The sequence below is a fragment of the Wyeomyia smithii genome, chromosome 2 (genome assembly GCF_029784165.1).
Source record: "Wyeomyia smithii strain HCP4-BCI-WySm-NY-G18 chromosome 2, ASM2978416v1, whole genome shotgun sequence".
In the NCBI taxonomy this organism is placed as follows: Eukaryota; Metazoa; Arthropoda; class Insecta; order Diptera; family Culicidae; genus Wyeomyia; species Wyeomyia smithii.
The window spans coordinates 267,563,962-267,590,941 of record NC_073695.1 but is presented as its reverse complement, the minus strand read 5'-3'; the positions used below and the strand labels follow the sequence as shown (position 1 = coordinate 267,590,941).

The following is a 26,980-nucleotide window of genomic DNA, read 5'->3' as shown; positions in this document are numbered from 1 at the left end:
CGTCGGGTCTTCCTTCGTGTGGGTGGTGCACGTTGATGATGCTGTAATTGAAAATCTGGCCCTTGATTCTCAACTTACACATCCTCGCACTGATCGGATGCCACCCGATCACGCGTTGGCGCATCCTACCCAGCACTATAAAGCCAGTTACAAGCTTGTTGGTGGTGCACTGCTTTGATAAAAGGTAGTCTCTCGATGTCCGCTTTTCCATACCTTCTGCCCCCGTATATGACATATGACTCGTGGAGGTGTGAGAGGAAATTTATGAGGGCCAGAGCTAGGTTTGACGCTCCTTCCAAATTGTCGACTCACCATTTGAAGCCCAGAACAAAGCGCTAGCAGATGGTCTAAATTGCAGGTTAAACGTAAATTTAAAAATAAAAAAGTCAGAGCGATAATATCAATTGGACACCGTAATGAAACTAAAATAAGTAAACAGTAGACATGAAAAATTTGAAATAATATTTGATCTGAAGTCGACAAGAAGCGCTAACCAGATTTAGTAAACTCTTTTTACAATCTGAAACGAAACCGAAATAATGGCGCAATCATTAAAAAAATACACAGGACAGTTTTTTTTTTTTTTTTTTTGTAAGATTTGGACCACTGCGACCATTATTTTGATCTTTTGTGGTATACCTCTTCTTTAGTCTAGGTACTCGTCGTCGTTGTCCTATCGCACCCTTTCTCCCAATTAGGCACTGTATTTCGTATGAAATGTATTACCTCATTAGGATTCGCAGACCAGACCTCAAAAGGCTCCAAAGTTCCTTTTCCAAAGGCTCTTATTGTGCGCTGTATTAGTGCACTGCAGTGGCAGAGCAAATGTTCTGCGGTTTCACATTCGAACCCGCAGAGACGACAAATTTCGTCATCTGACTGACCAATTTGTTTCAGGTGATGCTTACTTGGACAGTGTCCTGTAAACAGTCCGGTAATTGTCCTTAGTCCCTTTTTATTTGAACTAAGCAATTGCTGGCTTTTCTTGACGCTTGGTTTTATAAAGCGTTTAGACTGGCGTAGCCTTACTGAGCATCTCCAGTTCTCTTGTATTGTCCTATGTTCCCAGGTTTTCAATTCTGCTTTCAAGGCGCTTGATGACACCCCACAGAACGGTTCTGGGCCAATGAAATCGGTACATGACCCCTGTCTAGCTAACGTATCGGCTTTTTCATTGCCTTCCACTCCGCAGTGACCAGGAACCCAGTATAAACATACTTGGTTCCTTTCTGCCAGTTGTTTCAGTGAAAGGATGCACTCCCATACTAGCTTAGAGGTACATGTGAAGGCTTTTAGTGCTTTAAGTGCTGCTTGGCTATCAGAAAAAATGCATATGTTAGCATGCCTGTATTTCCTAGCCAAACAGACTTGTGCACATTCATAAATTGCAAATATTTCGGCCTGGAACACTGTAGGCCAACGGCCTATTGGTATCGAGATACTTATCCCAGGACCATTTATACCTGCTCCGGTTGAATTATTCAATTTTGAGCCATCTGTGTAAAAGACGACTGAGCCTTGTCGGATGTTTGGGCCACCTTGTTCCCAAACTTCCCGTTCGGTCTCTATGATTTTAAAAGGTATTTCGAAGTTTGCTTCTGTATTCATCCAATCTTCGATACCTGGTATATGTTTGCTCAGCTGAAAATGTTTGAGGATTGCCAGCTGGCCTGTCTGATCTCCATCAGGTACTTTTTTAAGGCGTGTTAGTCTCAATGCAATGGAGTGGTAATAGATGCAGAATTGCATCTAAGGCTTTCGACGGAGCACTTTTCATTACTCCTGTAATTGCATTACAAATTAGCCTTTGCAACTTGCCAAGCTTGTTCTGCGTTGACCTTTCTTTTATTTTAGGCCACCACACTAGCGAGGCATACGTTATTCTTGGTCTTATTATTGCCTGGTACAACCAATAGATCATACTTGGCCTTAGACCCCATGTTCTGCCAATAGCTTTGCAACATGCCCAAAGGGCACTCGTAGCTTTACCGATGACATATTCAATATGTGCATTCCAGCTGAGTTTCTGATCTAAAACTACTCCAAGATGTTTAGTCTCAGTGGAAAGCTGCAGGGTAGTCTCGCCCAGCTTCAGGCTCTCCAAGTTGTACCTTCTTTTCCGGGTGAAGGGAATAATGGTTGTTTTAGAGGGGTTAATGGTCAGCCCCTCTTGTCTGCACCATTCTAAAGTATAGTTTAGAGCTAACTGCATTCTCTCCGATACTGTACTGTCGAATTTTCCTCTCACAAGAATCACAACATCATCGGCGAATCCGACAACTTCGAAACCTAGCTCAGTTAGGTTTCTAAGTAGCTGGTCTACAACCAATGACCAATGAATCGTTAGCATATGTATTGCATCCACTGTTGACATGTTGCTTCGATATGCAAACTGATACCTACTCAGCGGAGAGGTTTTTAGGTACGTTGATTTAATGTGATAGTCAATTAGTTTTTCCATAATTTTTAACATAATGGAGGTTAGACTGATTGGTCTGAAGGCTTTTGGAAGTGTTTTGTCGCGCTTCCCAGCCTTTGGTATGAAGATCACTCTCGTTTTTCTCCAGTTGGTGGGTATGTAATTAAGTGTCAGGCTTGCCCTAAATATCTCGGTTATGAATGGAATTATTACCCTTCCACACCGTTGAAGCATTATTGGTAATAATCCATCCAATCCCGGGGACTTATAGGGCTCGAATGAGTTGATTGCCCATTCCACTTTCGGTTCTGTGAAGATATCGCAGGCTATGTAATGCGCATTTGTCCTAGCGATAGTCGAACCAGCACATGGCGCATTTGAGTCCTGCGTTTCTTCTTCTAGAATGGATCGTGATCCTGGGAAATGTTTCGCCATCATAACATTGAGTGTTTCAAGAGAATCGGTAGTAAAAGTACCGTCGTCCTTCTTTATTCTGCCCAAGCCATTCGTGTGATCTTTGGAAAGGGCTTTGTGTACTCTTGCAGCTGCAGGGGTGCTTTCAATTTGTTCACACAATAATCTCCATCCCCTCCTGCGTGATTTCCTAATTTCTTTATTGTATTGCGTAAGGGACTCTCTATAAGCATCCCAATTTGAGGTTAACTTGGCTCTGTTAAACAACCTTCTAGTTAACTTCCTCAGTTTTTCTAGATTTTTGTTCCACCAAGGCGCGTCTTTGTTGGATACTCGCGTCTTGGTTGGACAGCTTTGGTTATAAAGGGCTATGATTTTATTCGTAAATTTTTGTGATGAATCCTCCAGTTCTTTTATTGTCTGGATTTGCCCTTCAAAGGTAGATTCATCACGAACTATTTTTGAATGAAAAAGCTCCCAGTTGGTTTTTCTAGGGTTTCTATAAACTTCCGTTACTAAGTCCCCTGCGTTATAGTCAAACAAAATTTGCTTGTGATCCGATAGAGAAATCTCATCAGATACATGCCAGTTGACGATTTTTTCCGATAGTTTAGCGCTCGATAAGGTTAGGTCGAGCACTTCTTGTCGAATTGCATTTACAAAAGTTGGATTATTACCTCGTTTGCATATATCAATATTATTTGTTAGTATATATTCAAAAAGGCACTCACCTCTTTTGTTTATATCTGTGCTTCCCCATATTGTGTGATGGGCGTTTGCATCACACCCAACGATGAACTGCTTATTTTGCCTCTTGCAGTGTGCTATAAACTCCTGTACCTCCCTGGGAGGGGCTTCTTCTAGTTCTCCTGGGAAGTAGGCGAAGGCCACCATTATTTCTGCTTTTCCCCGTGTCGTTGGCAGTTCCACTTGCACAGCATATATATCCCGTCCGATGAATTCTGTAATTGGCGTATAGTTGGCATTACTACTTACCAAAAGCGCTGCTCTTGGTGCATGCGCAGAATCATCATAACGGAGCTTACCCTTATTTGTTGAAAGTCCTAAGACTTTATTTTTGTTCACCCATGGCTCTTGGACAATAGCCACGTTGATGTTCTCTTTGGTGAACCTGCGACAAAGGATTCCGCTTGCCCCTTTTGCATGATGCAGGTTCACCTGGATGAACTTAATGTTCTTGTCGTCCATCTCGGTACAGCTTTGCTCCCGGGGGCTTCTTTCGCTCCCCCTGCGTACGGTGATTATTCAAGGGTACCATTGAGTGCTTGTTTTGCTCTCCCTCAGGTGTGCTCCCTTGAACAGGCTGTTTACACCGGTTTTTGCTATCACTCGGTAGTGAAGGCAGAACTTTTTCGGCGATTACAGCATTATTTGTGGATTCAGGCCTGGCGCTTTTGAAATTTCGACCAGCCCTGATTTTCCGCGGGTATATAATTCCGAATTTATAATTCAGTTTGTAGTTCCAATCAGCGATTTTTTTCGCTGACGCTTCGTCTACTGACAGGATAAGCTGCACATGATTCTTGATGGGCTTGCGCTTTAACACCCTCCAAGAATCAGTGGCAATGTCGTTATGGCCTTCAACCAGAGCCAATATGGTTTCATTGTCGTTTTTCTCACTTTTGGGAAAGAAGACAGCTAAAATTTTTGGTCTCGGGATAGATTCACTATCAACAACCATCAGATCAGCTGTTTCCCATGGCTTGATACTCGGAACAATTCCTTTCAGCCAGTCTGCAGTTTCCTGGTTCTGGCACTCTATTACCATAAACCCGGACCTAAACCTGCAGTTGGTGAATTTGGGCTTGGACAGTTAGTCCAATTGTCTGAAAAAAATCTGTCTTTTCTATCTTTTTCAAAAAAATCCGAGATGATATATTTGCTCAGAATTTTGTTATGAAAAAACCTGCAATTATGGCAATCAGTTCCAAATAATTTTAGATTAAAATTTCCCCCAACTGGAAAACCTGCACACGACTATGCCTCCTTCATTTCGCCATACGAAGCGCGCGAGGATTATCCAGACAGTAGACGTTGTTCTCGTCTACTCGCTGCTGAGTAACATTCAGCCATCTGCGTTGTCTCTAGCCACCTCATCCATTTTCTCCTGCTAGATACCACAATGACCGTGGCACTGAGGCACCGCCAAAGTGCATTTCAGTTTTTCCATAACCCAAGCGGCGGCGGCGTCTAAAGCGTTAAAGCTTTGTGTTCTTTTTTTTTTTTTGTTTTTCGTTTCCCAGTGTGCTGTTTTCCTTTTGGTTGTCTGCCATGCAGTCGCTGAGCTTCTCAATGCACCGCGTTTTCGTTGTTTCGTCTTGTTATTATTAAATGGAATCGATATTTCCTAGATTAGAGCACATGTTTGCTTCATACTAGCAAGGCTGCTGCTTTGTCTTTACGTTTATTTTCGTTTTTTCCGTCTCATCTCTGGTGCAACTTGTGAAGTGATTGTCTCGAAAAAAAATGAGGAAAATCCATCCTTCATGACCAGATTGGGATTAATATAGAAAATAAATTTCTAGTGTTTACTCTAGAAACAGGCTCTTAGTGCCTACCCATTTCGAAAGGCGTAATTTAGCTAGTTGTCCTGTCCTACAGCCAACCTTTTTCCTGTTTGCTTTTTTCAGATGTGCAAGATGAAATTCCTCGACAGTCTGTTCCTATTTGCTTTGCTGGGTGGCTTTTTTCTTGATTACAAAGTCACAGTGGTAGCCAGAGCGAGGCTCTCAAATTGGACCGAAGGTTAGGCCTGGGATGTGTGTTACTTTTTTCTAATTTCACAGCTCACTTACGCACATAAACATACATACACACATACACACTTGAATATTACTCGCGCGGGGCCTTTGCTACTGTGAATGCAATCGCTGTAGTAGTTGGGTGCTTTTTATCGTTTGAGATTTTCTCTGATGTTTACTGTCTGATGTGATAGGAGGCTGAAGCAGAGGACTGTTAGAGAAGCAAAACTCGCGTTGTTGTTGTTAATGATGACGATGTGGAAAATTTGTTTGTTTTTATGCAATCTTGCTCCTTTTCTATATCCTTTTCGACAACCTTCATTTTATTTTCTTGTTGGTTCCATATTTTGTGTACTCCTCAGTTATGTGTATTTTTTATAGGTAAATATTGTTTAATTTTTTTGTAATTACACATTTTTCCTTTTAATCTCAATACAGTTTTACTATTATATTGAAACTAGGTTTAGCTGAGAAACCTAAATACTCATTTTATTTCTTTTTACACTATGTAATCTTATTACGAATTGTTCTTTTTAAAAGGCGTTTTTTTCGTTTTTCGAATGACCTTCGCTTCATATCGGTTTGTTTATAGCAAAGAATTCATTTCTGTTTGATTCCGGACAATGAAAACTCAGTACAACGTTGCTTCCGTTGCGCTTAGCAACCCAGGCGCCTGTGGAGGGAACTTTCAATGCGTTCACTGTCGGGTTTTCCACCTTTCTGTAGTTGCTATGAGCGCTGTAAAAAGTACGAGAAACTTTCGTTGTCAAGTTCAAGCTTTGTATTTTTCTCATGAAAGCTCTTTCACCCCAACAGTGAATGAACGAAGTTTACTAGTGAAGTTGAGTTTTATTCGTTCGAGTCCACCGGTGGCAGAAAAGTTTACGAGCCATTTTATGTCATAATTCAACTGCAAGCCAGTTGCAACTGCAGTTGTGAACCGAAGGACCACTTCTGGATGTATTCAGTGGTAAATTACCTGTTAAATCACTGTACCGTCAGTGGCCTTGGACTTCAACTAACTGGACGAGGACCAGTCGCGTACAACCGAAGCGAATTACCATTTTTTTTCCTTCTTTTTATTTTCAACTTGGTCCACTAATCTGAGAGAACGAGCAAACAAGGATTGCTTTGCAGGAAGAAAAAAAAACTGTAATGAGATGCGAATCTGCCGACCTCATTTGCATACATTTTCCATGGAGTGCAAAAATGGTGCAAGTACAGCTGAAATTTGCTGTGACATTTCGCTGTCTCTCTCTTTCTGTTCATGAAGTGTAAATTACGATTGTCTTCCGTTGAGCTGTTTAAATTTTATAGTACCTTTAAATTGCACGGTTATCCGCCCGTTTAAACAGTCGTTAAAATTTTCAATTCCTTTCTCGCCTGTACCCGACTGTTCGCTCAAACGTGAACTTTGTTTGCACAAGGAGGATGTTTTGGTTGGTGGTGTTGTTTGCCTCCTTACAAACACGGTCCCAACAGCATTGGTCACACCGCAACTCGTTGGAGCACACCTTTGAATCGTAAAATCGCGCATTGATGTAAAAAAACATGGTTACAGCCCCTCGGCGCCTGTCGCAAACGCTGCAACCAACAGGGGTCCCCGTGTTTGCGCCATTTTATGCCGTGCCAACCACCTGCCGAGAGCCCAACAAAAGTGAAAGCCATCACGTAAGCATGGCACCTGTTCCGGTTCTGTGCTCTCGTTTCGCTTGGATCGAAGATGAAATTTTACAACACGTACATCGCCCGATTCAGAACGTGATAACTGCCAACAGGAAGTCCTTGCCGCGGCGATCAAGTTCGCGGCAGAGGCGTGAGGGTGGAATCACATTGGCTGTCACTGTGTGCACCACGTGTCTCACCCAACCTTGATTCTAATCAATCCTGATTCGCGTTCGGTCTGCTGCTAAGCGTTTCTCCGCCTCGTCTGAAGTCTTCCTTTCGGTGGCGGTGGCCGTCTGCAGCGGGATTTCAATTTATTTTTACATCCAGAATCCGTTCAGACTGAGAGGAAATGGGATTCAATCAAGCTGACTGGTACAGAATTTATGCTGTCGTAGATTTTGCCATCAATAAACGACTCTTGAGTGCCATATAGCAGCGAGGCGGTCTGCGGTTGATGTACCCACTTGCGGATGTACGATCTTTTACGATCGAATCTCAACTTGGAGTGTAGAAAAACATAGTTGATTTTTTTTCGTGTCATCGTTGTTCGATGTTATCATCGTTGTTTGTTGGTTACGAATCCAGAGGCTTCGGATGGGGTATTGCTTCCTACGATAACACCTTTATCAGTGCTACCGTTATCGAGGGAAATTTAGTCGTAACAAATGGATGTTTTTCTCACCTTTGGAACCAGCTGATGGAGATAAACTAGTAGTGTACACGCTAAATCTAAAAGTATGTCACAACGAACGCAGTGAACGATTGATGACGTGCATAAGGTGAAACTTCGTCATCGAATTTTACTCTTATTTTGCAGGAATTTACTCGAAAACCATTAAAATTACGTGTGTGAAACTTTGATCGATTGTTTGCACCGCTGACGCATCTTTAGAGTAGCAATGCTTAAAATCGTCAAGTGTAAAGAAATCTTACGTAAAAAATATATGGAAAAAGGCCACCGTCCAGTTTCACCATAGAACTCCTTATGGTGAGAGTAACATTGGGACATACCTGTCAATCAAAAATTGTTTCGTTGTCTTGATAATGTTTAAAGAAATTTCTCACCACGATAGAAAAGTGAGTTTGGTTGTCTACCGTGAAATGAGTTGCACTGAACGAAAGTTCTGAGTCTAATGCTCGCTACTTTTTCTTCCTTCTACTGCAGAAATAAAATGCAATTTCTTTTTGATACCCATACTTAACCCTCTAGTGCCCTAATTATTTTCTAGACGGACTTCGAAAACTCATCACTTTGAAGATTTATAAATATTTTTTAAATTCTTATTGAAGCTTTTCAGAGGTTCAACTGAAGACCGTCTGCAGGCGGCACTGGGCACTAGAGGGTTAAGCAAAATGGGTACAATTGTAGCCTGTAAAAAAAATATCTTTTGAGTATCATAGATAAAACTGTGGCTTAGCCAAATAGGGATTAAACAATGAACATTTAGATAATATTGCAATGAATACCAAACGTCACCGCTTCGTTTGCTACTTCTTCTAATTACCAGCTGCAAAACCAAATTTAAAACGGTCGAAGTTCTATATTAAAAATGAACTGCTTTCACTATCAATTGACGTAGGTAACGTTTGCATTAAAAAATGGTCAAGAATTGCTGCCGATTTTACTTGAAATTTCATACACACATGTAGCATCAATCATAGTAACCCATGAGTGAGCAGAAAAATATTGACAGCTCTATCAGTCGAACTCAGTATAACTGCTATGGCGAAAACAGTGAAGCTGCTCCGTTCACAGGTGTGTGTGTGTGTGTGTGTGTGTGTGTGTGTGTGTGTGTGTGTGTGTGTGTATGTGTGTGTCAAAAAACGGTACCCCGCCGCGCCTTGCGGTACTTTGTGGACGCCGGATACATCCGTTCCGGCATCTAAACTACACATCAACAATCGAAGCATCGAAAGAAGGCCCGGTTCCGGACTGCCGACGACCCTGAGTGACAAAAAGCTCCAAAGGATGCTGAAGAGGAAGCCAGGCAAAGTAGCTACATCACTGCGTGCGCTCAGTCGGGAAGCCGGTGTAACCGGCCAAACAGTGAAAAAGTACTTGGTAAACGTGGACATATATGTCAGGAAGCGGCAGTCCCGTCTGCTGGTCCGCAGGCAATGCCGCAGAGGCAGCGACTCAATAAGATCACGACGTGGCGGTGGTAATTGTCGACGAACCTAGCTCACCCTGCTTTTACCCATGCTGAGCAACCTAAGCTGAACAGCTAAAGCCCTTGGACTCCCCGGGACCGCCGTTAGGCATTACTTCAGGGAGAGGGCCCGTCGTACTTTTCGCACTTACCTCTATGGGTAGCAGAGCAGCCTATACAGGCCAGTAAGTTAACCGTTAACTAACTGGGGCACGTCGATGGTTTCCCGTCGATTGGTGCCCTGCAAAATACTAACGATCTGTGATGCTGCCGTGGTGACCGCATCCCAGATTTCCCTATTTTCGCACATCCTACGCACTATATTCTCTGGCGTGGTGTCCATCCCACTTATTGCCAGCATTTCGTACCGTACCCGCTAGAAGCGCGGACATGTGAAGAACACATGCTCTGCGCTTTCTTCCGCACCCGTACAAGCGGGGCACATAGGGGACACGGCGTACCCGAACCTATGCAGGTACTGCCTAAAGCAGCCATGGCCTGACAGGATCTGTGTCAGTTGGAAGGTTACTTCCCCATGGCGCCTATTAATCCAGCCTGCTAACTCTGGAATGAGTCGGTGTGTCCATCTACCTTTTGTAGTGTTGGACCACTCCCGCTGCCACCTGGCCATTGAGGATGACCGTATGGTGTTGCGAATACCCCTCGTGTCGCGTTGGTCGAAGCACTCTACATCCTCTTTGACGATGATGCTGATGGGCATCATGCCAGCCAGGACGCAAACCGCCTCGTACGACACTGTTCGGTATGCGCACGCGACCCTTAGGCACATTAGCCTGTACGTACTCTCGAGTTTGCCGCGATGGCACGAGGTACTCAATACCTTGGACCACACTGGTCCTCCATACCTGAGTATGGACGTGGTCACACTAGCAAGGACTTTGCGCCTGCTGCTACGAACCGCCGAGCTGTTTGCCATCATGCGAGATAGCGCTGCCACAGCCATGGAAGCTTTCTTGCAGGTATAATCGACGTGGCTCCCGAACGTGAGCTTGTCGTCGATCATAACCCCCAGAAGCTTCAACGAGCGTTTTGAGGCGATAGTGCATGTACCGGCACTAATCGATGCCTCCTGCTCAGACTTTCTGTTATTTACAACAATAACTTCAGTCTTATGGTGCGCTAGCTCCAGTTTCCTGGAGTGCATCCAGTCTTCCACTACGCGTATTGATAGCGCGGCCTTTAACTCTACCTCTCTAATAGACTCGCCATAGACCTCAAGAGTTATGTCATCGGCGAAGCCCACGATCACCATTCCTGGAGGGAGTGTTAGTTACAACACGCCGTCATACATAGCGTTCCACAGTACCGGACCCAGGATGGAACCTTGCGGTACACCTGCGGTAACCGGAACGCTTTTCTGACCCTCGTTTGTGTTATACACTAGCACTCGATTCTGAAAGTAGTTGCCCAGAATCTTGTACAGCGGCGTCGGCACTCTGAGACTCTGTAGCGCTAAGGCTATGGAATCCCAGCTGGCACTGTTAAACGCGTTCTTCACGTCAAGCGTAACGATCGCGCAGTAACGAATGCCCCTCCTCTTGCGTTGGATTGCAACCTCAGCCGTTCTGGTGACGGAGAGAATTGCATGCACCGTGGACCTACCTTTTCGAAAACCGAACTGGTTGCTTGATAGACCGTTCTCACTTTCTGTATATTTCGCCAGTCTATTGAGGATTACCCTCTCAAGCACCTTGCCCGCCGTGTCCAGCAGGCAGATTGGTCTGTATGCCGATGGGTCGCCTGGTGGTTTCCCAACCTTCGGCAACAGCACCAGCCTCTGGCGCTTCCACACGTCCGGGAAGAGGCAGTCGTCGAGGCATTTCTGCATGACCGCCCTGAACAACCCGGGGGCTTCTTTGATGGCCGTCTTGATGGCCAAGTTCGGGATTCCGTCTGGTCCCGGAGCCTTGCCTACCTTCAGGGAGTTTGCGATCTCGATCAATTCATCTTCCGTCACCCTTACCGCATCGTCAGCCTCTACACGGCTGCCGTCACTAACGGTAGGTGGTGACTCGTCAGCCGGAGGCCAGGGACTTGGTTCGTGGCTTGGGAAGAGGCCCTGAATGATCGTTTCTAGCATCGCTGGTGATTGTTCGGCCGGGGCTAGCGCACCTCTAGTCTTGGTCATAACGATCCTGTAGGCGTCACCCCACGGGTTCGAATTCGCACTGGCGCAGAGTCGTTCGAAACAGGCTCGTTTGCTGGCTCTGATTGCGCTCTTAACCCGTAAAGACCCGGGACGGAACTTTTTTTTAGAAAATGGTCGTTATCAGCGATGCTGCGGCCGATTTGAGTAAACTCGGAATATTATTCAAGGGGAATAGTTGCTCTAAGTTTTAGTAAGGGTGCCACCCCTCTGAACCCCTCCCAGTTTATGTGAGACCCAAATATGTCTGTGCCTTTTTTTATTTTTTCCTACTGATTGAACAAACGCATGTATTTATCATACGTATCAAATGTCCTTTGCATCAAATCATGTCGAGTAGATGAAATACGATTAACAAAAGTAAATTTTGAAGTTACCAAATTATTTCAGTGCAAAATCACATAACTACGTATTTTCATAGAAAGTCAAAAAAGATGTTCTACTGAGGGAGATTGTAGCTGTGTCCTTCAAGTTTTCTACTCTACATTTTTAGAATTAGGTCTTCTAAGTCCAAATATGTTAAAAGATTCATTCTAGCATATACAGATTTTGAGAAAAACAAGTTTGAATTCACTAAAGTACGAATTTTCATGGAAATTCGATTTTCTCAGTCTCTCACAGTAGGTTTCTATTTTGTTTTTTCATTTTTCAACTTTGCATTTTTAGAAAAAGGTCTCCTGAATTCAAATATGGCGAAAGATTTATTCTATCATGAACAGATTTTGAGAAAAACAAGTTTGAATTCACTAAAGTACGAATTTTCATGGGAATTCGATTTTCTCAGTCTCTCACAGTAGGTTTCTATTTTGTTTTTCCATTTTTCAACTTTACATTTTTAGAAAAAGGTCTCCTGAATTTGAATATGGCGAAAGATTTATTCTAGCATGAACAGATTTTGAGAAAAACAAGTTTGAATTCACCAAAGTACGAATTTTCATGGAAATTTGATTTTCTCAGTCTCTCACAGTAGATTTTTGTTTTATTTTTCCATTTTTTAACTTTGCATTTTTATAAAAGGTCTCCTGAATCCAAATATGGCGAAAGATTTATTCTAGCATGAACTGATTTTGAGAAAAACGAGTTTGAACTCACTAAGGTACTAAGGTACTGACTAAGGTACACTAAGGTACACACTAACACAAACGTTTTGCGGTGCCAGTGCTCATATCGATTTTTTTTATCTTCGTTGGTTTGGTTAGTTATTCGTAGTTCCGACCGTAGTCTCCGTATAAATTGTCCAAGAAAACAAAAAAAAAACTCTATCGTCCGCTTTATTTACTCTAAAGACTAATCACAAGCCACGTGACTCTTTTTTTTGTTTTAAAACTTGAAAGGCTTTAATTTTTTTTTTCAGTTCGTATATTTCTAAACCAACCCGAGATTCCGTATGGTTTATAAATATACGTATTCTGCTCTATGCTATGAACCAAAACTTTGATACCGAGTTGCTGGTATCTAGTTAGATACAGATATAATTACTTGTCTAAGACGTACATACTTTGATAGTTTTAACCATGTTTCACTCAAAATCTGTTCATGCTAGAATAAATCTTTCGCCATATTTGAATTCAGGAGACCTTTTTCTAAAAATGTAAAGTTGAAAAATGGAAAAACAAAATAGAAACCTACTGTGAGAGACTGAGAAAATCGAATTTCCATGAAAATTCGTACTTTAGTGAATTCAAACTTGTTTTTCTCAAAATCTGTTCATGCTAGAATAAATCTTTCGCCATATTTGAATTCAGGAGACCTTTTTCTAGAAATGCAAAGTTGAAAAATGGAAAAACAAAATAGAAACCTACTGTGAGAGACTGAGAAAATCGAATTTCCATGAAAATTCGTACTTTAGTGAATTCAAACTTGTTTTTCTCAAAATCTGTTCATGCTAGAATAAATCTTTCGCCATATTTGAATTCAGGAGACCTTTTTCTAAAAATGTCAAGTTGAAAAATGGAAAAACAAAATAGAAACCTACTGTGAGAGACTGAGAAAATCGAATTTCCATGAAAATTCGTACTTTAGTGAATTCAAACTTGTTTTTCTCAAAATCTGTTCATGCTAGAATAAATCTTTCGCCATATTTGAATTCAGGAGACCTTTTTCTAGAAATGCAAAGTTGAAAATGGAAAAACAAAATAGAAACCTACTGTGAGAGACTGAGAAAATCGAATTTCCATGAAAATTCGTACTTTAGTGAATTCAAACTTGTTTTTCTCAAAATCTGTTCATGCTAGAATAAATCTTTCACCATATTTGAATTCAGGAGACCTTTTTCTAAAAATGCAAAGTTGAAAAATGGAAAAACAAAATAGAAACCTACTGTGAGAGACTGAGAAAATCGAATTTCCATGAAAATTCGTACTTTAGTGAATTCAAACTTGTTTTTCTCAAAATCTGTATATGCTAGAATGAATCTTTTAACATATTTGGACTTAGAAGACCTAATTCTAAAAATGTAGAGTAGAAAACTTGAAGGACACAGCTACAATCTCCCTCAGTAGAACATCTTTTTTGACTTTCTATGAAAATACGTAGTTATGTGATTTTGCACTGAAATAATTTGGTAACTTCAAAATTTACTTTTGTTAATCGTATTTCATCTACTCGACATGATTTGATGCAAAGGACATTTGATACGTATGATAAATACATGCGTTTGTTCAATCAGTAGGAAAAAATAAAAAAAGGCACAGACATATTTGGGTCTCACATAAACCGGGAGGGGTTCAGAGGGGTGGCACCCTTACTAAAACTTAGAGCAACTATTCCCCTTGAATAATATTCCGAGTTTACTCAAATCGGCCGCAGCATCGCTGAGAACGACCATTTTCTAAAAAAAAAGTTCCGTCCCGGGTCTTTACGGGTTAAGCGTTGCAACTACTTCTTAAGCGTTTGCTACTTCTTCTAATTACCAGCTGCAAAACCAAATTTAAAACTGTCGAAGTTCTATATAAAAATGAACTGCTTTCACTATCAATTGACGTAGGTAACGTTTGCATTAAAAAATGGTCTAGAATTGCTGCCGATTTTACTTGAAATTTCACACACACATGCAGCATCAATCAGAGTAACCCATGAGTGAGCAGAAAAATATTGACAGCTCTATCAGTCGAACTCAGTCTAACTGCTATGGCGAAAACAGTGAAGCTGCTCCGTTCACAGGTGTGTGTGTGTATTAGAGTGGCCATTTTTGTAACATCATGCGATTTCGATGAGCGCCGGGCGAAAAAAGTTTCCTTTTTACTCCAAAAATAAGCCATAGAAATTTGAAGTTGATCCGAGTTCATTTAATGGACCCACAAAACGCTTATATTTAAAAAAATAGATTCTCATAAGAATTGCTGTTTTTTCATCTCTTCATGAAGTTTTTTGCCTTAGTTTCTTAAAATAGTTGTATATTTTGTGTCGAATTACTCTTTAATCATAAAACCATATCATAAGGGACATTCACATGTTACGTAACGCTAAATTTTAGCAATTTTGAATACCTTCTATTCCTGAATAACACAATTTTGCATGGGGGCCTCGCACAATGGAACTCTTCATTGAATATCTTCTTCTTCTGAGTACGTTACGTAATAAATGAATGACCTCTTGTATTTGTTAGAAGATTTGAAGCTGCCATTCAGTGATTATATCCCTAGTGAACTGTCACAATCGGATTGGTGAAGCAAAATTATTAAAGTTATTAAGAGCTTTTTGTATGGATTTAATGTTAGTTTTAGTATTATTTTTTTTTTTTTTCTATGAAACAGTTCAGCACTAGTTATCTAAATTCACCAGGACGGTGATTTTTTTCAAATATAGTCGGTATATCTCATGTTAATCGAATTGCAATTCTTATGAGTTACGATTGAACAGCGAAGTTCTTAGGCGCGCTTAAAATTTATTAAATCTCCGGCAAAAATATCGTCTAAGAAGTTCATAATACGCTAGTGGATTGGAATATTTCAGAAAAGTTTCGAAAACTAACCAATATTACTTGTCCTCTTCATATCTATGAACTTTTATGCAAAATATATTACATGGCAAAAGCATCGGACCTTAAACACCTTTCTTCAACTATTTTACAAGAGCATCAAGCGAAATGATTCACAGCTTCAATGATCCAAAAGTTCGCTCGAAATGGTACGATGAAGATTGCAATCAAATCAAGCAATTTTATGCAATCAAGTTCGCGGCGACTATGAAGTGCTCTTGGAGTTAGCATTCACATTTCTTGGTTGTAAAGTGACCCTTTTTCACTTATCACACGCTATATGGTTAAAAATAACATTTATTGCCTGAGAAAATATTTGCTCTGATCATTGACCATAAATCGCATTCGAGACATGTTCCTTTTTATAGTCAAACTTCACATTCAGGTGTTTTTCGGGTGTACGAATGCTATCCAATGTATGATTCAAGTTATGAATTTTTTACGTGATTCTTTCGCATTTATCGAAATTGATAGTCGTTTCAGACGCTGTAACTAAAAAGATGAAGAATCACTTGTGGTATTTAAGCTTGAATTTAAACAAAAAATGATCAGGCGATTTCAAGCGAATGGTCTTTAAGGTGAAACGGTATTGAAGCCACTAACAGCCGATTTCGAGCCACCACTTCGTACTTTTAGAAGCACAGGACTCGGAAATAAATAATGCATTCCCTGTGAAAACGCTATTTTATGTTTGCTTCACGACAGCAAACATAAAACAGCGTTTTCACAGATGACGCATTACCTGTTACCGAGTCTTGTGCCTTTGAAAATTCAAAGTGGTGGCTCGAAGTCGGCCATTTTTGGCTTCAATACCGTTTGGCCTTAAATAGCTGCTGTCGAATGTCGCAAGCAATAAAATGCTGAACAGTTACTAGTATGTAATTAATCCCATCTCGTTTTATACAATACCAATGCTTTCTTTTCGAGTTTTGAACCTCATGTTAATTTTTTCGACCGTGACCCAGCCGAGTAGAAAAATAATGAGGAATAGCAAACTTCTTTCAAAAATTATTCGCTTTCAACGACGCCACAAAACATGGTGCTAAATTCATGAAAAATTTTAACCGTGTTCCAACACATAATGAAGACGAACTTCAGTTTATATTGCATGTTGTTGGTTCATACGGTAAAAATACCCACCTCATTCTAAATCCGAACTTTTTAACAAACACCAACAGTTTTAGATTATTTTTAACTTAAATAAGGACAATAATATGATGGTTTTATAAAAGTACAAGTTTGTTTGGATACGTTTATCAAGAGATATATGTTAAAAAAAGAATAAAACTCCGTACAATTTTCATGTAAATCGATTTCTTAAATATAGGCGCTTTGTGGGTCCATTGAATAAACTCCGATCAACTTCAAATTTTCGTGGCTTATTGTAGAGGTCAAAAGAAAACTTTTTCAGCCCGGCGCTCATTAAGATCGATAGTTTCAAAAACGGCCATATAAAATATGGCCACTCTAGTGTGTATGTGTGTGTCAAAAAACGGTACCCCGCCGCGCCTTGCGGTACTTTGTGGACGCCGGATACATCCGTTCCGGCATCTAAACTACACATCAACAATCGAAGCATCGAAAGAAGGCCCGGTTCCGGACTGCCGACGACCCTGAGTGACAAAAAGCTCCAAAGGATGCTGAAGAGGAAGCCAGGCAAAGTAGCTACATCACTGCGTGCGCTCAGTCGGGAAGCCGGTGTAACCGGCCAAACAGTGAAAAAGTACTTGGTAAACGTGGACATATATGTCAGGAAGCGGCAGTCCCGTCTGCTGGTCCGCAGGCAATGCCGCAGAGGCAGCGACTCAATAAGATCGTGACGTGGCGGTGGTAATGGACGACGAGACCTAGCTCACCCTGGATGGCAATGACTGGCAGGGCACTTCGTATTTTGCGAAGGAAGTGAGCATCGAGGTGAAGTTAATTTAATACACCAAGTTCCCCATAAAGGTACTGGAATGGCTGACAATCAGCAAAAAGGGGACATCAAAGCCGCTCTTCGGTCATTTTCGATGCTAAGTGCTGCAATATCCTAAATAAAGAAAGGGACATTCTAAGAAAACAAGGATGAGCCGACAAAAATTTCACTACCCCTCCATGATTGACTCTTGCTACACGACGGTGTATTTCCTTCGTAAAAAAACGATGCGGAGAAAACTCAGCAAGATGGAGTTGCCTAGCGGAGAAATCGCTGCACGGTGTTGAATGCAAAGCGCACGTTGCGATACTGAACCGAAACTGTGAATACCGCAAACTATGACTTTAGATGACCCCGTATGAGACGTGGTGGGACGAGAAACCAGATGTCAGCCATTTGTAAATTTTTGACACCAAGACGTATGGATTCCTTAGCAGTACTAAGCTTGACTCGAAAGCAATGAAGATAACGTAACGGGATATACGTTATAATACAAAGCGTATCTACTCCTGAACCTGAAGATTTGACGCAAGGTGAACAGCAGAGACACAAGGTTCCTAACGACGATCAGCGATAGCCAGGATGGAGCGCCATACAATGGAAGTATCATAGAGTGCCAAGAAAAAACATCCCTCCATCCAACGCACAGATCGAAACAATGGCTCCGAGGACGTCCAACAGGACAACGAAAGGAGTTGCGTCTTCATGATACTGAGAGAGTGATCATATTTAACATGCTAGAGACCGTCGCAGAAGTACTGGGTGGTCCAGAGCGAGAGCAGGGGCGGAAAGTCATGGAGTTGCCTCCCACCCGAAAATCAGTGGGCTGTCGGTGGATCCCCAAAACGAAGTCGGACGAGCAAAATTACCTAGTTGACCGCTTCTTTTCCAACTTTTCAATCTGAATGATCATTAGATTTTGTACAACATCTGGCTACAGCTTAAACTGTACGGGAACCCACTTTTTCTTCATGTCTTTCCCAGATTTGACCTCCTAGGATTGCTATTGTAGTACCGACCTGCTTCAGTATTATTCGATATGTCTTAGTTTCGAAGCTCGGGGGGTGGTACATCAAACTTGTGCTGGACAGAAGTCCCGGAAGCTGCCGAAACTGCTGTTTACCCTAACATAAGTCTCATCATCCATGATGAGACAATAAGACTTCGTCAGCATCTGGGTGTACAGTTTCAGGGCCCGTGCCTTTCGCCACGATTTGGAGCCTTCTGCACGTATGTAGTCCCGGTCAGTGGCTCTCTAAACGAAAGACTTGGACAGATTCAACTTTTTAGCCACATCTCTGAGCGAGGTATTGGGATTCCGCGTAAACGCTTCCAGAAGACGCTTGTGATTCTGATCACTAATAGAACATCCATTCCGACCGCATTTCTTCTTTTGTGCAATGCTCAGAGTTCCGTAGTAGCGTTCAACCTCACGACTCAAGATTCCGATTTGTTTTCCGATTTTCCGATGAGAGCGTTGACGATTTTCCAGGTGCTTATGCAAAATAAATTCCCAACGTTGCTTTTCGGGTAACGGTTTTTTTTTTCAATTTTCGAAAAATTGACAACGAAGAAAATATAGTGTGAACAATTCACTCCAAACTACTTCTACCCAAATTTGCAAGGCAAAATCCCAAAGGTTGATTCCCCCCCCCCCCCATTTTTTCAAGGTGGTGGTGAAAACTGCGAACAGACACCTGAGAAAAGAACTCAAGGTGTGGAGATGAGACTAGTAGAGAGATGCTGGGGTAGCTACACTCCCCCAAGCACCTACTGATCCCGATCCACTAAAACCCCTCCAGTCTCCAACCCTAGTCTTCCCGGAGCGACGTTTAAGTATTACGTCGGGGAGTGGCTTTTGTGCGTGATGGTCCCTTTTTAATCTTATAATCTCCTAGCTAACTACCTGGAAACTGGTAGTTAGCTACCACTGGCGTGTTGGTGGTTGACCCGCCACACACGTTGCAGCTCCAGGACAATCTTAAAGGTGGCCGCACAGGCCGCGCTCCAGATGTCCGGGTCGTCGCACATCCTCCGGACTAGACACAACCATCATGTCGCTCCTCGCTCCTCGCTCCTCGCTCTTACGATTCCTCCACGCACTCTGGACTCATGGGGGACCCCGCGTGTCCGAACCTGTGCAGATATTGCCTGAAGCAACCATGGCCTGACAGGATCAGGAAGTTCACTTCACAATGGCGCCTTCCGACCCAGCCGGATATCTTCGGTATAAGTAAGTGCGTCCATCTGCCCTTTGTGGAGTTAGACCATTCCCGCTGCCAGCGGAGCATCGAGAATGGCCTTCTGGTACCTCGTATGCCCCATGTGTCACGTTGGTCGAAACACTCTCTGTCCTCCTTGATGGCGATGCTGATAGGCATCATGTCGGACAGGACACAGATTGCATCGTATGACATCGTACGATACGCACTCGCAACCCTCAGGCACATGAGCCTGTAGGTAATTTCCAGTTTACCGCGGTAACTGTTAGTGCCTAGAACTCTGGACCACACTGGCCCACCATACCTAAGTATGGACGAAACCACGCTGGCAAGAAGTATTCGCTTGCTGCCATAAACCGCTGAGCTATTGGACATCATACGAGATAGTGCTGCAATAGCCGATGAGGCCCTCTTACAGACATAGTCGACGTGACTCTCGAACGTGAGCCTATCGTCCACCATAACCCTCGAGAGCTTCAGAGATCGCTTTCGATGATGGTGCAGTCTGCGACTCTGACCACCGCCTGTTGCTCCGATTTACGGTTGTTCACAACCGTGACCTCCGTCTTATAACCTTACGTTTACAGTGCGCGGCCGTAAACCTCCAGCGTTATGTAGTCTGTAAAGCTTGCGGAACTTGAGTTTCAACACTCCATCATACATGACATTCCACAACACCAGATCCAGGATAGAACCTCGCGGAACTCCTGCGGTGATTGGGACGCACTTTCGACCCTTTACCTTGTTGTGAACAAGTACTCGATTCTGGAAGTTATTTTCCAGAATCTTGTACAGCAACACCGGCACATGGATGCTCCTGAGCGCGAGCGCTATGGAGTCCCAACTGGCGCTATTGAACACATTCCTCACGTCGAGCGTGACGATTGCACAATAGCGTATTCCCCTTCTCTTGCGCTGGAGTGCTACCTCCGCCGTCTTGGTGACGGAAGAGATGGCATCCAGCGTGGACCTACTCTTCCGGAAGCCGAACCGGTTACTTGCCAGAACGTGTACACCCTCCGTCGCTCATGGATTGGATGTTCGGCAGGTTTGCCAAGCTCTAACTCCACGCAAGCCCTTTATACTCGGTAAACGAAAATAACATGATCTTCTACAGGGTTCTTCGCAATCTGCAGGCATCGGTAACGACGGCTAGTTACCACCTCTTTAGCTCCGAACAGGCTCTTGAGCTTAGCTCTTGAGTTTCGGAAAATGTGAAATTTTTCGACAATTTAGACAAAATGTAGCTTACATACCTCTCATGCTCAGATGCACTCATTTTCCGTAGAAGAAGGCGAACTTTTGCTTCATTTTCCAGCTTAGCAGCATCCTTCTCGAAGCGATTGGTACGAATTAGGTAGGGTAACCGCTCCATTATTCATCTCAACAGCTAGGTGCACCTATATTCATGTTATTTCTCCCATTTGTCCAATTGACCGTCGAATTCCTTCAAATTTTGAAAGTAAATTTCTTTGCTTCTCGATTTTGTATTGTGGTTGAAAGTTTCAAGTTGAAAATATGGTAGAATTTGACGATAAATTGATCAAAAAGGCGTGATGAGATGAATATAGGAGCGATTACCCTATAACGAGAATTTTCGACTCTTAACTTTCATTTTTAGAAAGTCTTCTAGGTGAGTTTTGTTTTGATTTCAATTAGTTTCGGTGAATTTTTGTTGACCGTGGTCGAACAACATTGTTACTTTGTATTGGGGAAAAAGAAATGTCGTATTTCTGATCGAAATTTGACGCTTTATTTAACATTGGTACTTAGAATTATCCGATTTAGGTCAAATATGCGTCTTTTGTTCGCAAACTTGTTGCAGGTTATTTCATTATTCCCCCTTAATATAACCCCCCCTCCTTATTTGCAAAAAACTCAGACAGCCAGGGGTGACATTGCGCATTTCGCTTCGAGTAACTCGAATCGAGAGAAATCAAACTCGTTTCGAGGTGGAGTTGGTATTGCGTATTTTTTTCGACACCCCAATCTTATTGCAGTTTATTCCGAGCAAACATTGACTCGAAAATAAATGTCAAATTTGTCTAAGGGCTGGACAACTTTATTTTCATAAAAAAATTTCGGTAATATTACACGATATCGGTTGATAAATTTTGATATTTATCGTTTATCCGGCACAATGATATCACACCGGCGCCTAATAATGCAACGATAAATAGTTCATAATATTTAATATTGGAAATATTCCGCCATATATCAATAGTGTCTTGCCCCTAGAGATTGGTATATTTCACGTTTATAATAAGATTTGTCCTTAAAACAACATATTAATCTTTGAATTTATTACTACGATTCTTCTAGTGATGAAAATGGTTTTAGGAATAAACAAAGATGTAAACAATAAAATATAACAGGCTTACATTAAATTAAACAAAGTAAGTTATTTTCTGATGCAAAAGAAATTTTTTTTCATGATTTCGTCGACATTTCAAGATAAGGCGGGGAGCACTCAAACCTATTTTAAGTACAATATTTCATTTCACTCCAAACTGCACTAGTACAATTCCTGCTCCGTTAAAGTTACCCCTACTTTGAATCTATTCGCTAGTGGATCCTACCAAATTAATGTTTTTCCGCTCCACAGATGTTTAGTGAAATTATTTATGTTTTAGTCAACAAACTTAGGTACAAACGAACGCCTTCAACTTATCGACCATTTTTTATCTTTTTCGAGCTAACCATTACGTAATGCCAGTTTTGCTCGAGGATCAACTGCAATAATACGCCATCACTCGTTTCGAGCTCGAATCGAAATCGGCAATATCAAATATGGTCGAAACGAACAAAAATGACTCGAAACGAAATGCGCAATGCCCCCCCCCCCCCCCCCCCCCCAGTTTTCGCAAGCCTCTTTTGAGGCCAACTTAGTATCACCAAGAGCGTTTTCCTTGGACCGGAAGAGATGGTAATCACCCGGTGCCAGGTCCGGACTATACGGTGGGTGCGATAGGACATTTCATCAGAGCTTCCGTAGCTTCTGGCGGGTCATCAAAGATGTGTGAGGCCGAGCGCTGTCCTGGTAAAAAACAACAGCATTTCTATTGACTAATTTTGGCCGCTTATGGTCAATCGCCGCCTGCTTCGAACGGTCGAGCTGTTCACAATAGAGAACCGAATTGAGGGTCTGGTCAAAGTTAAGCAGCTCATAGTGGATGATTCCCTTCCAATACCACCAAACACACAGCAAAACCTTCCTGGACGTCAATCCGGGCTTGGCGATGGTCTGGGCCGATTCACCGCACTTCGACCACGATTTTTTTCCGCTTGAGGTTGTCGTACGTCCACTTTTCATCACCAGTCACCATCCGCTTAAAAAATGGGTCGAGTTCGTGCCGTTTCAGCAGTGCATCGCAGGCGTTTATTCAGTCTAAGAGGGTTTTTTTTTTTGCGTCAACTCGTGTGGCACCCAAACATCCAGCTTTTTTCGGAATCCAGTCTTCTGCAAATGGTTCCAAACAGTTTTATGGTCTATATCCAGTTCCTGGCCAATCGAGCGAATGCTGACATGCCGGTCTACTTAGATGATTTCCACGATTTTATCGGTTTCTATGACAATTGGCCTACCAGTAAGGGGTGCATCTTCGACAGCCACTACACCAGAACGAAATCAATCAATCCAACGCTGTGCTGTGCGAATCGTTACAGTATTTCCGGAGTTATGACTCTGTGCGATTGCGGGCACACATGAGCCGTCTAGTTTTGAGTGTTAAACCAGATTTTCACTGTTTATTTTATCACAACTCACAAGGAATACTTTATTCGCACTGTCAGTGATAACGCCAAGATGTGATCGGTATCTTATCCGATATTGAATTGAACAACAAATTGTCCTTTTCAGGATGAAATAAAAACCTGATGATTGGAGAGTTAATATTTTCTCTTGAGTTAGTTTACATTTTTAAATTTGTAATAGTTATAAATTTTACTTTGTCTCCGTGTCATGAGCACGACATCCGAAATACTTCCATTATATACATAAAAATAAATTTTTCGCATAACCAAAATTTAAAAATTGTCAAGCCCCAATCATGACAAGCAATTTACTATATTATTGAAAATGGTCAATCCTTGTTGAAGCGTTGTTCTTATAAAAATATTCTACTTCAACCTTGCGGTCGTGGCTTTGAACACAACCCTCCTGTGATTTTTTTCAATACTTGATCTCGGTTGTTAATCTTTTGCAAGATAATGTTTTCTACCTTTCTTATCGGAAGAAAAGTATACATGCTGCTCTAAAAACATAGTAAGTTCATCGAATTGCATTCTGATCACATTGAATCCTATCGATATCATTTCTATGTTCTGGGCACCTTCATTTCAGTATGAAGGGTCAAATTTTATCACATGTGGTTTTAGTCAGGTTTTTAATCATACAGGCTTTATAATACAAACTTTATCCAGTAGTTTTTTTATCTCATAGAAAAATTTTATTCCAATAACGCAAAATGATTTAAGCATTGATTTACTATCAAAATGCTTACGGGGATTAACTTTCAGAATGCATCCGTTTTCAAGTTGTTTTCAGTATAATTTCCGAAAATAAAAATAAAAATACCAAATTTCATCTAGTTTATCTAGTTATTTATTGCTTTATAAGTATATCATCTGACATTAGGTCTTACTGAAATTAAAAAGAATCATTAGAAGATGCTACAAGTTCAAGCGAATGGGTTTTGTACAGTATATTCAAAAAAATATTTTAAGATTGTATTTCAGTACACTTCTCAAACTATAAAACACTAAGAAGCACCACGAGATACTAGCAACTTTGTATCCCAAAGAAGAAAAATGATTAACATATTCAGTTATGAAAGCCAGATTTTTACGACCTTCACAATTTGGTTCTCGCGTGGTGGGTCGTACCGTGGGTGGTATCCATTTTGCCTGGTTTATTAGAGGACTGCATTTGATGCTAAAAACATTCCATTGACTGCCGGATAGTAATATGCTTTCCATTTTTTTCTTCCCTTCGGCTGAGTAGATCCCAGTGAAAAAGTTTGAAGAAGATGATGAGGACTTCCAGCAGTTACTTCAGCTTCTAGCTGAAGTGTGCGGTGAATTGGCCACCCTTATTGCGAAGTCCTGCCGAGCTCCGTCATTAGCGTAGGGCCATTTCACAACAACTGCTTTCTTGGAAAGTACAATTTTATGATATTTTTTCGGTTACAAGATTTTCTCGAACGGCACTCGATTCTTCACGGCGAATGTGGTGCCGCCGAAAAGGAACACGAAATCGTATTATTCCAACAGCGTGACAGAAACGATATCCTTTCAGTTCATTGCGCTCCAAAGATGACACTGTAACCCGTTTGTATCAATCATCGAGTTTGTTCAGCCTGTTGATAAAAATCTGTTTTCGTTCACTCTTGGCGTCGTAATGGAATTGTGTTTTTCTTGGAAATGGTTCCCTTCCGCGCTGTTTATTCGTTGATTTGTTTTCAGTTCGGCGTACGAATGTTGACTAAACATTTTTATTTTCATTTGTGGGCGGACCTGAAATAATAAATAATTCAGATCAGGATCGTTTGTCTATGTCACCCAGCAAGACCTATCGGCAATTGGTTAACGTCGATGATGATATGGTAGTTCTGAATCGAACCTAAACAGCGCCCAGTTTGTGTCTGTTTATCCGTATTACGCTTGTTTGGGTTTCTGATTGAAACAAAAGTATCGTTTGTTTCAGGAACATTTAGTCTTCGGAAGTGGGGCACCAAACATGAAAGAGGTTATCTCTGTTCCAGCTGTTGGACTCCATCCAATTGTTTCGTATTTTTTTATCTCAATCCATTTCTAAATAAATTGAATGAATGAACGAGTAATATTCAACCGCATAAATGGTTAGAGAATGAATCAAATTCGAGAAGTTTCGTTCGAATCAAAAATGTTAGACTCAAATTTTCTGGCTGGAAACCATTTATTGAGATAAATCGAATGATAATTAACAATTATAATTGAATAGAAAATTCAGCAGATATAATGGCAAAGTATTGCCTTAGCTTTTTTGGATTCGTTTTTGACTCAATTGTGTCCCAATATGGTGAAGAAAAAGTCCCAGCGCTGTTTATTTGATCGTAGGCATGCCATAAAGTATAACGTTTAAAGAAGGAGTATACAGTCCATTATTATTTCCCTATAGAAAGCAAATACAATTTCCTACAGATTCCTGTTATTTTTTTCAATCCATTGGTTCACAATTCTCTTGTTAGGCAAACACCGCTACAGCTCACTCTTTGAGATATGTTTTGATTTCCCTCGACTGATTTGCTTCAACACCAGAAGCAGCAGTTTACCATTTTTTTTTTCATTTCCTTTCTCCATTTACCAAACTCAGCTAGATTTCTCCACTGGTAAGCTGCTCTTTTTTGTTCAGCAACCGTGAAGCCGTGTCATCTGGGAGCACTACAAGCACATTTCGTTTAGTTCCTTGAAAATATGACAGTCGAACCGGTTGTGACTAACGATGGCTCCTAGATAAGTCGGTAGCTTCGAACCATCGTCCTTTTTTGCTCGAGAAGCAGTTTACTACTGCGCTTGGACAGTACTTCTCGGAATACTCCAAATGAGCATCCCATCCGCCCATAACTGCTAGAGGGTTGCTGCTAGAAAACCGTCTGATAAATATAAATAGCGAACGATAAAACTCGTGTTTCTCGCTAACACCACTGTACACACTCTTGACTGCCCGCCTCGGTATTTGAAAAATGCATTTGAATGGAAATTTTATGCAAACTACCAGTGCACTCATTTACTGCGGGTGAGTAAAGTAGCACGAGACAACATGCGACGAAAGCGCAATAACTTGTCCCCTCCCTCCTCCCAACCTCCTAGGCCACTGTGATATAAAACAAGGAGGGATTATATGCGCTTTCAAACTACTTCTGGAAGCCGTAATTAATGGAAATAGGCAACCGGGTTTCGTGCCATCTCGTTATGACTGACGGACCGTTTATGCATGTTCGCACTGTTTCTCTAATAAGATAGGAAAAATGCGCGTTTCACGATCGATGATTGAAGTAAACCAGCACAACTACCATGCGACTCCACCGGCCGCTACGAGATGGAGACGAATGGTTACTGTTCTACGCTCCCCCGTCCATTGCCATTCAACATTCAAAGCCGATAAACACCGTAATAAAATGTGTCGAATAACTCGGCTACCACATGTTGGCCCGTTGGGATTCTCTGTATAAGGACAGACTCGCTCAAGATTTACTACATCACTAAAAGAGAGCCAACATTTGGCGAACAGACATAAATCAA

General features: G+C 41.7%; 1 protein-coding gene across 1 annotated transcript; it reads right to left on the bottom strand.

The window, feature by feature from the left end:
• Window positions 1–4,022: 4,022 nt before the first annotated feature.
• Window positions 4,023–4,622, bottom strand: LOC129720587 (uncharacterized). Its single transcript, XM_055672074.1, has one exon. The coding sequence runs from the start codon at window positions 4,620–4,622 to the stop codon at window positions 4,023–4,025; it is 600 nt and encodes a 199-aa protein (XP_055528049.1).
• Between the last annotated feature and the right edge of the window lie 22,358 nt (window positions 4,623–26,980).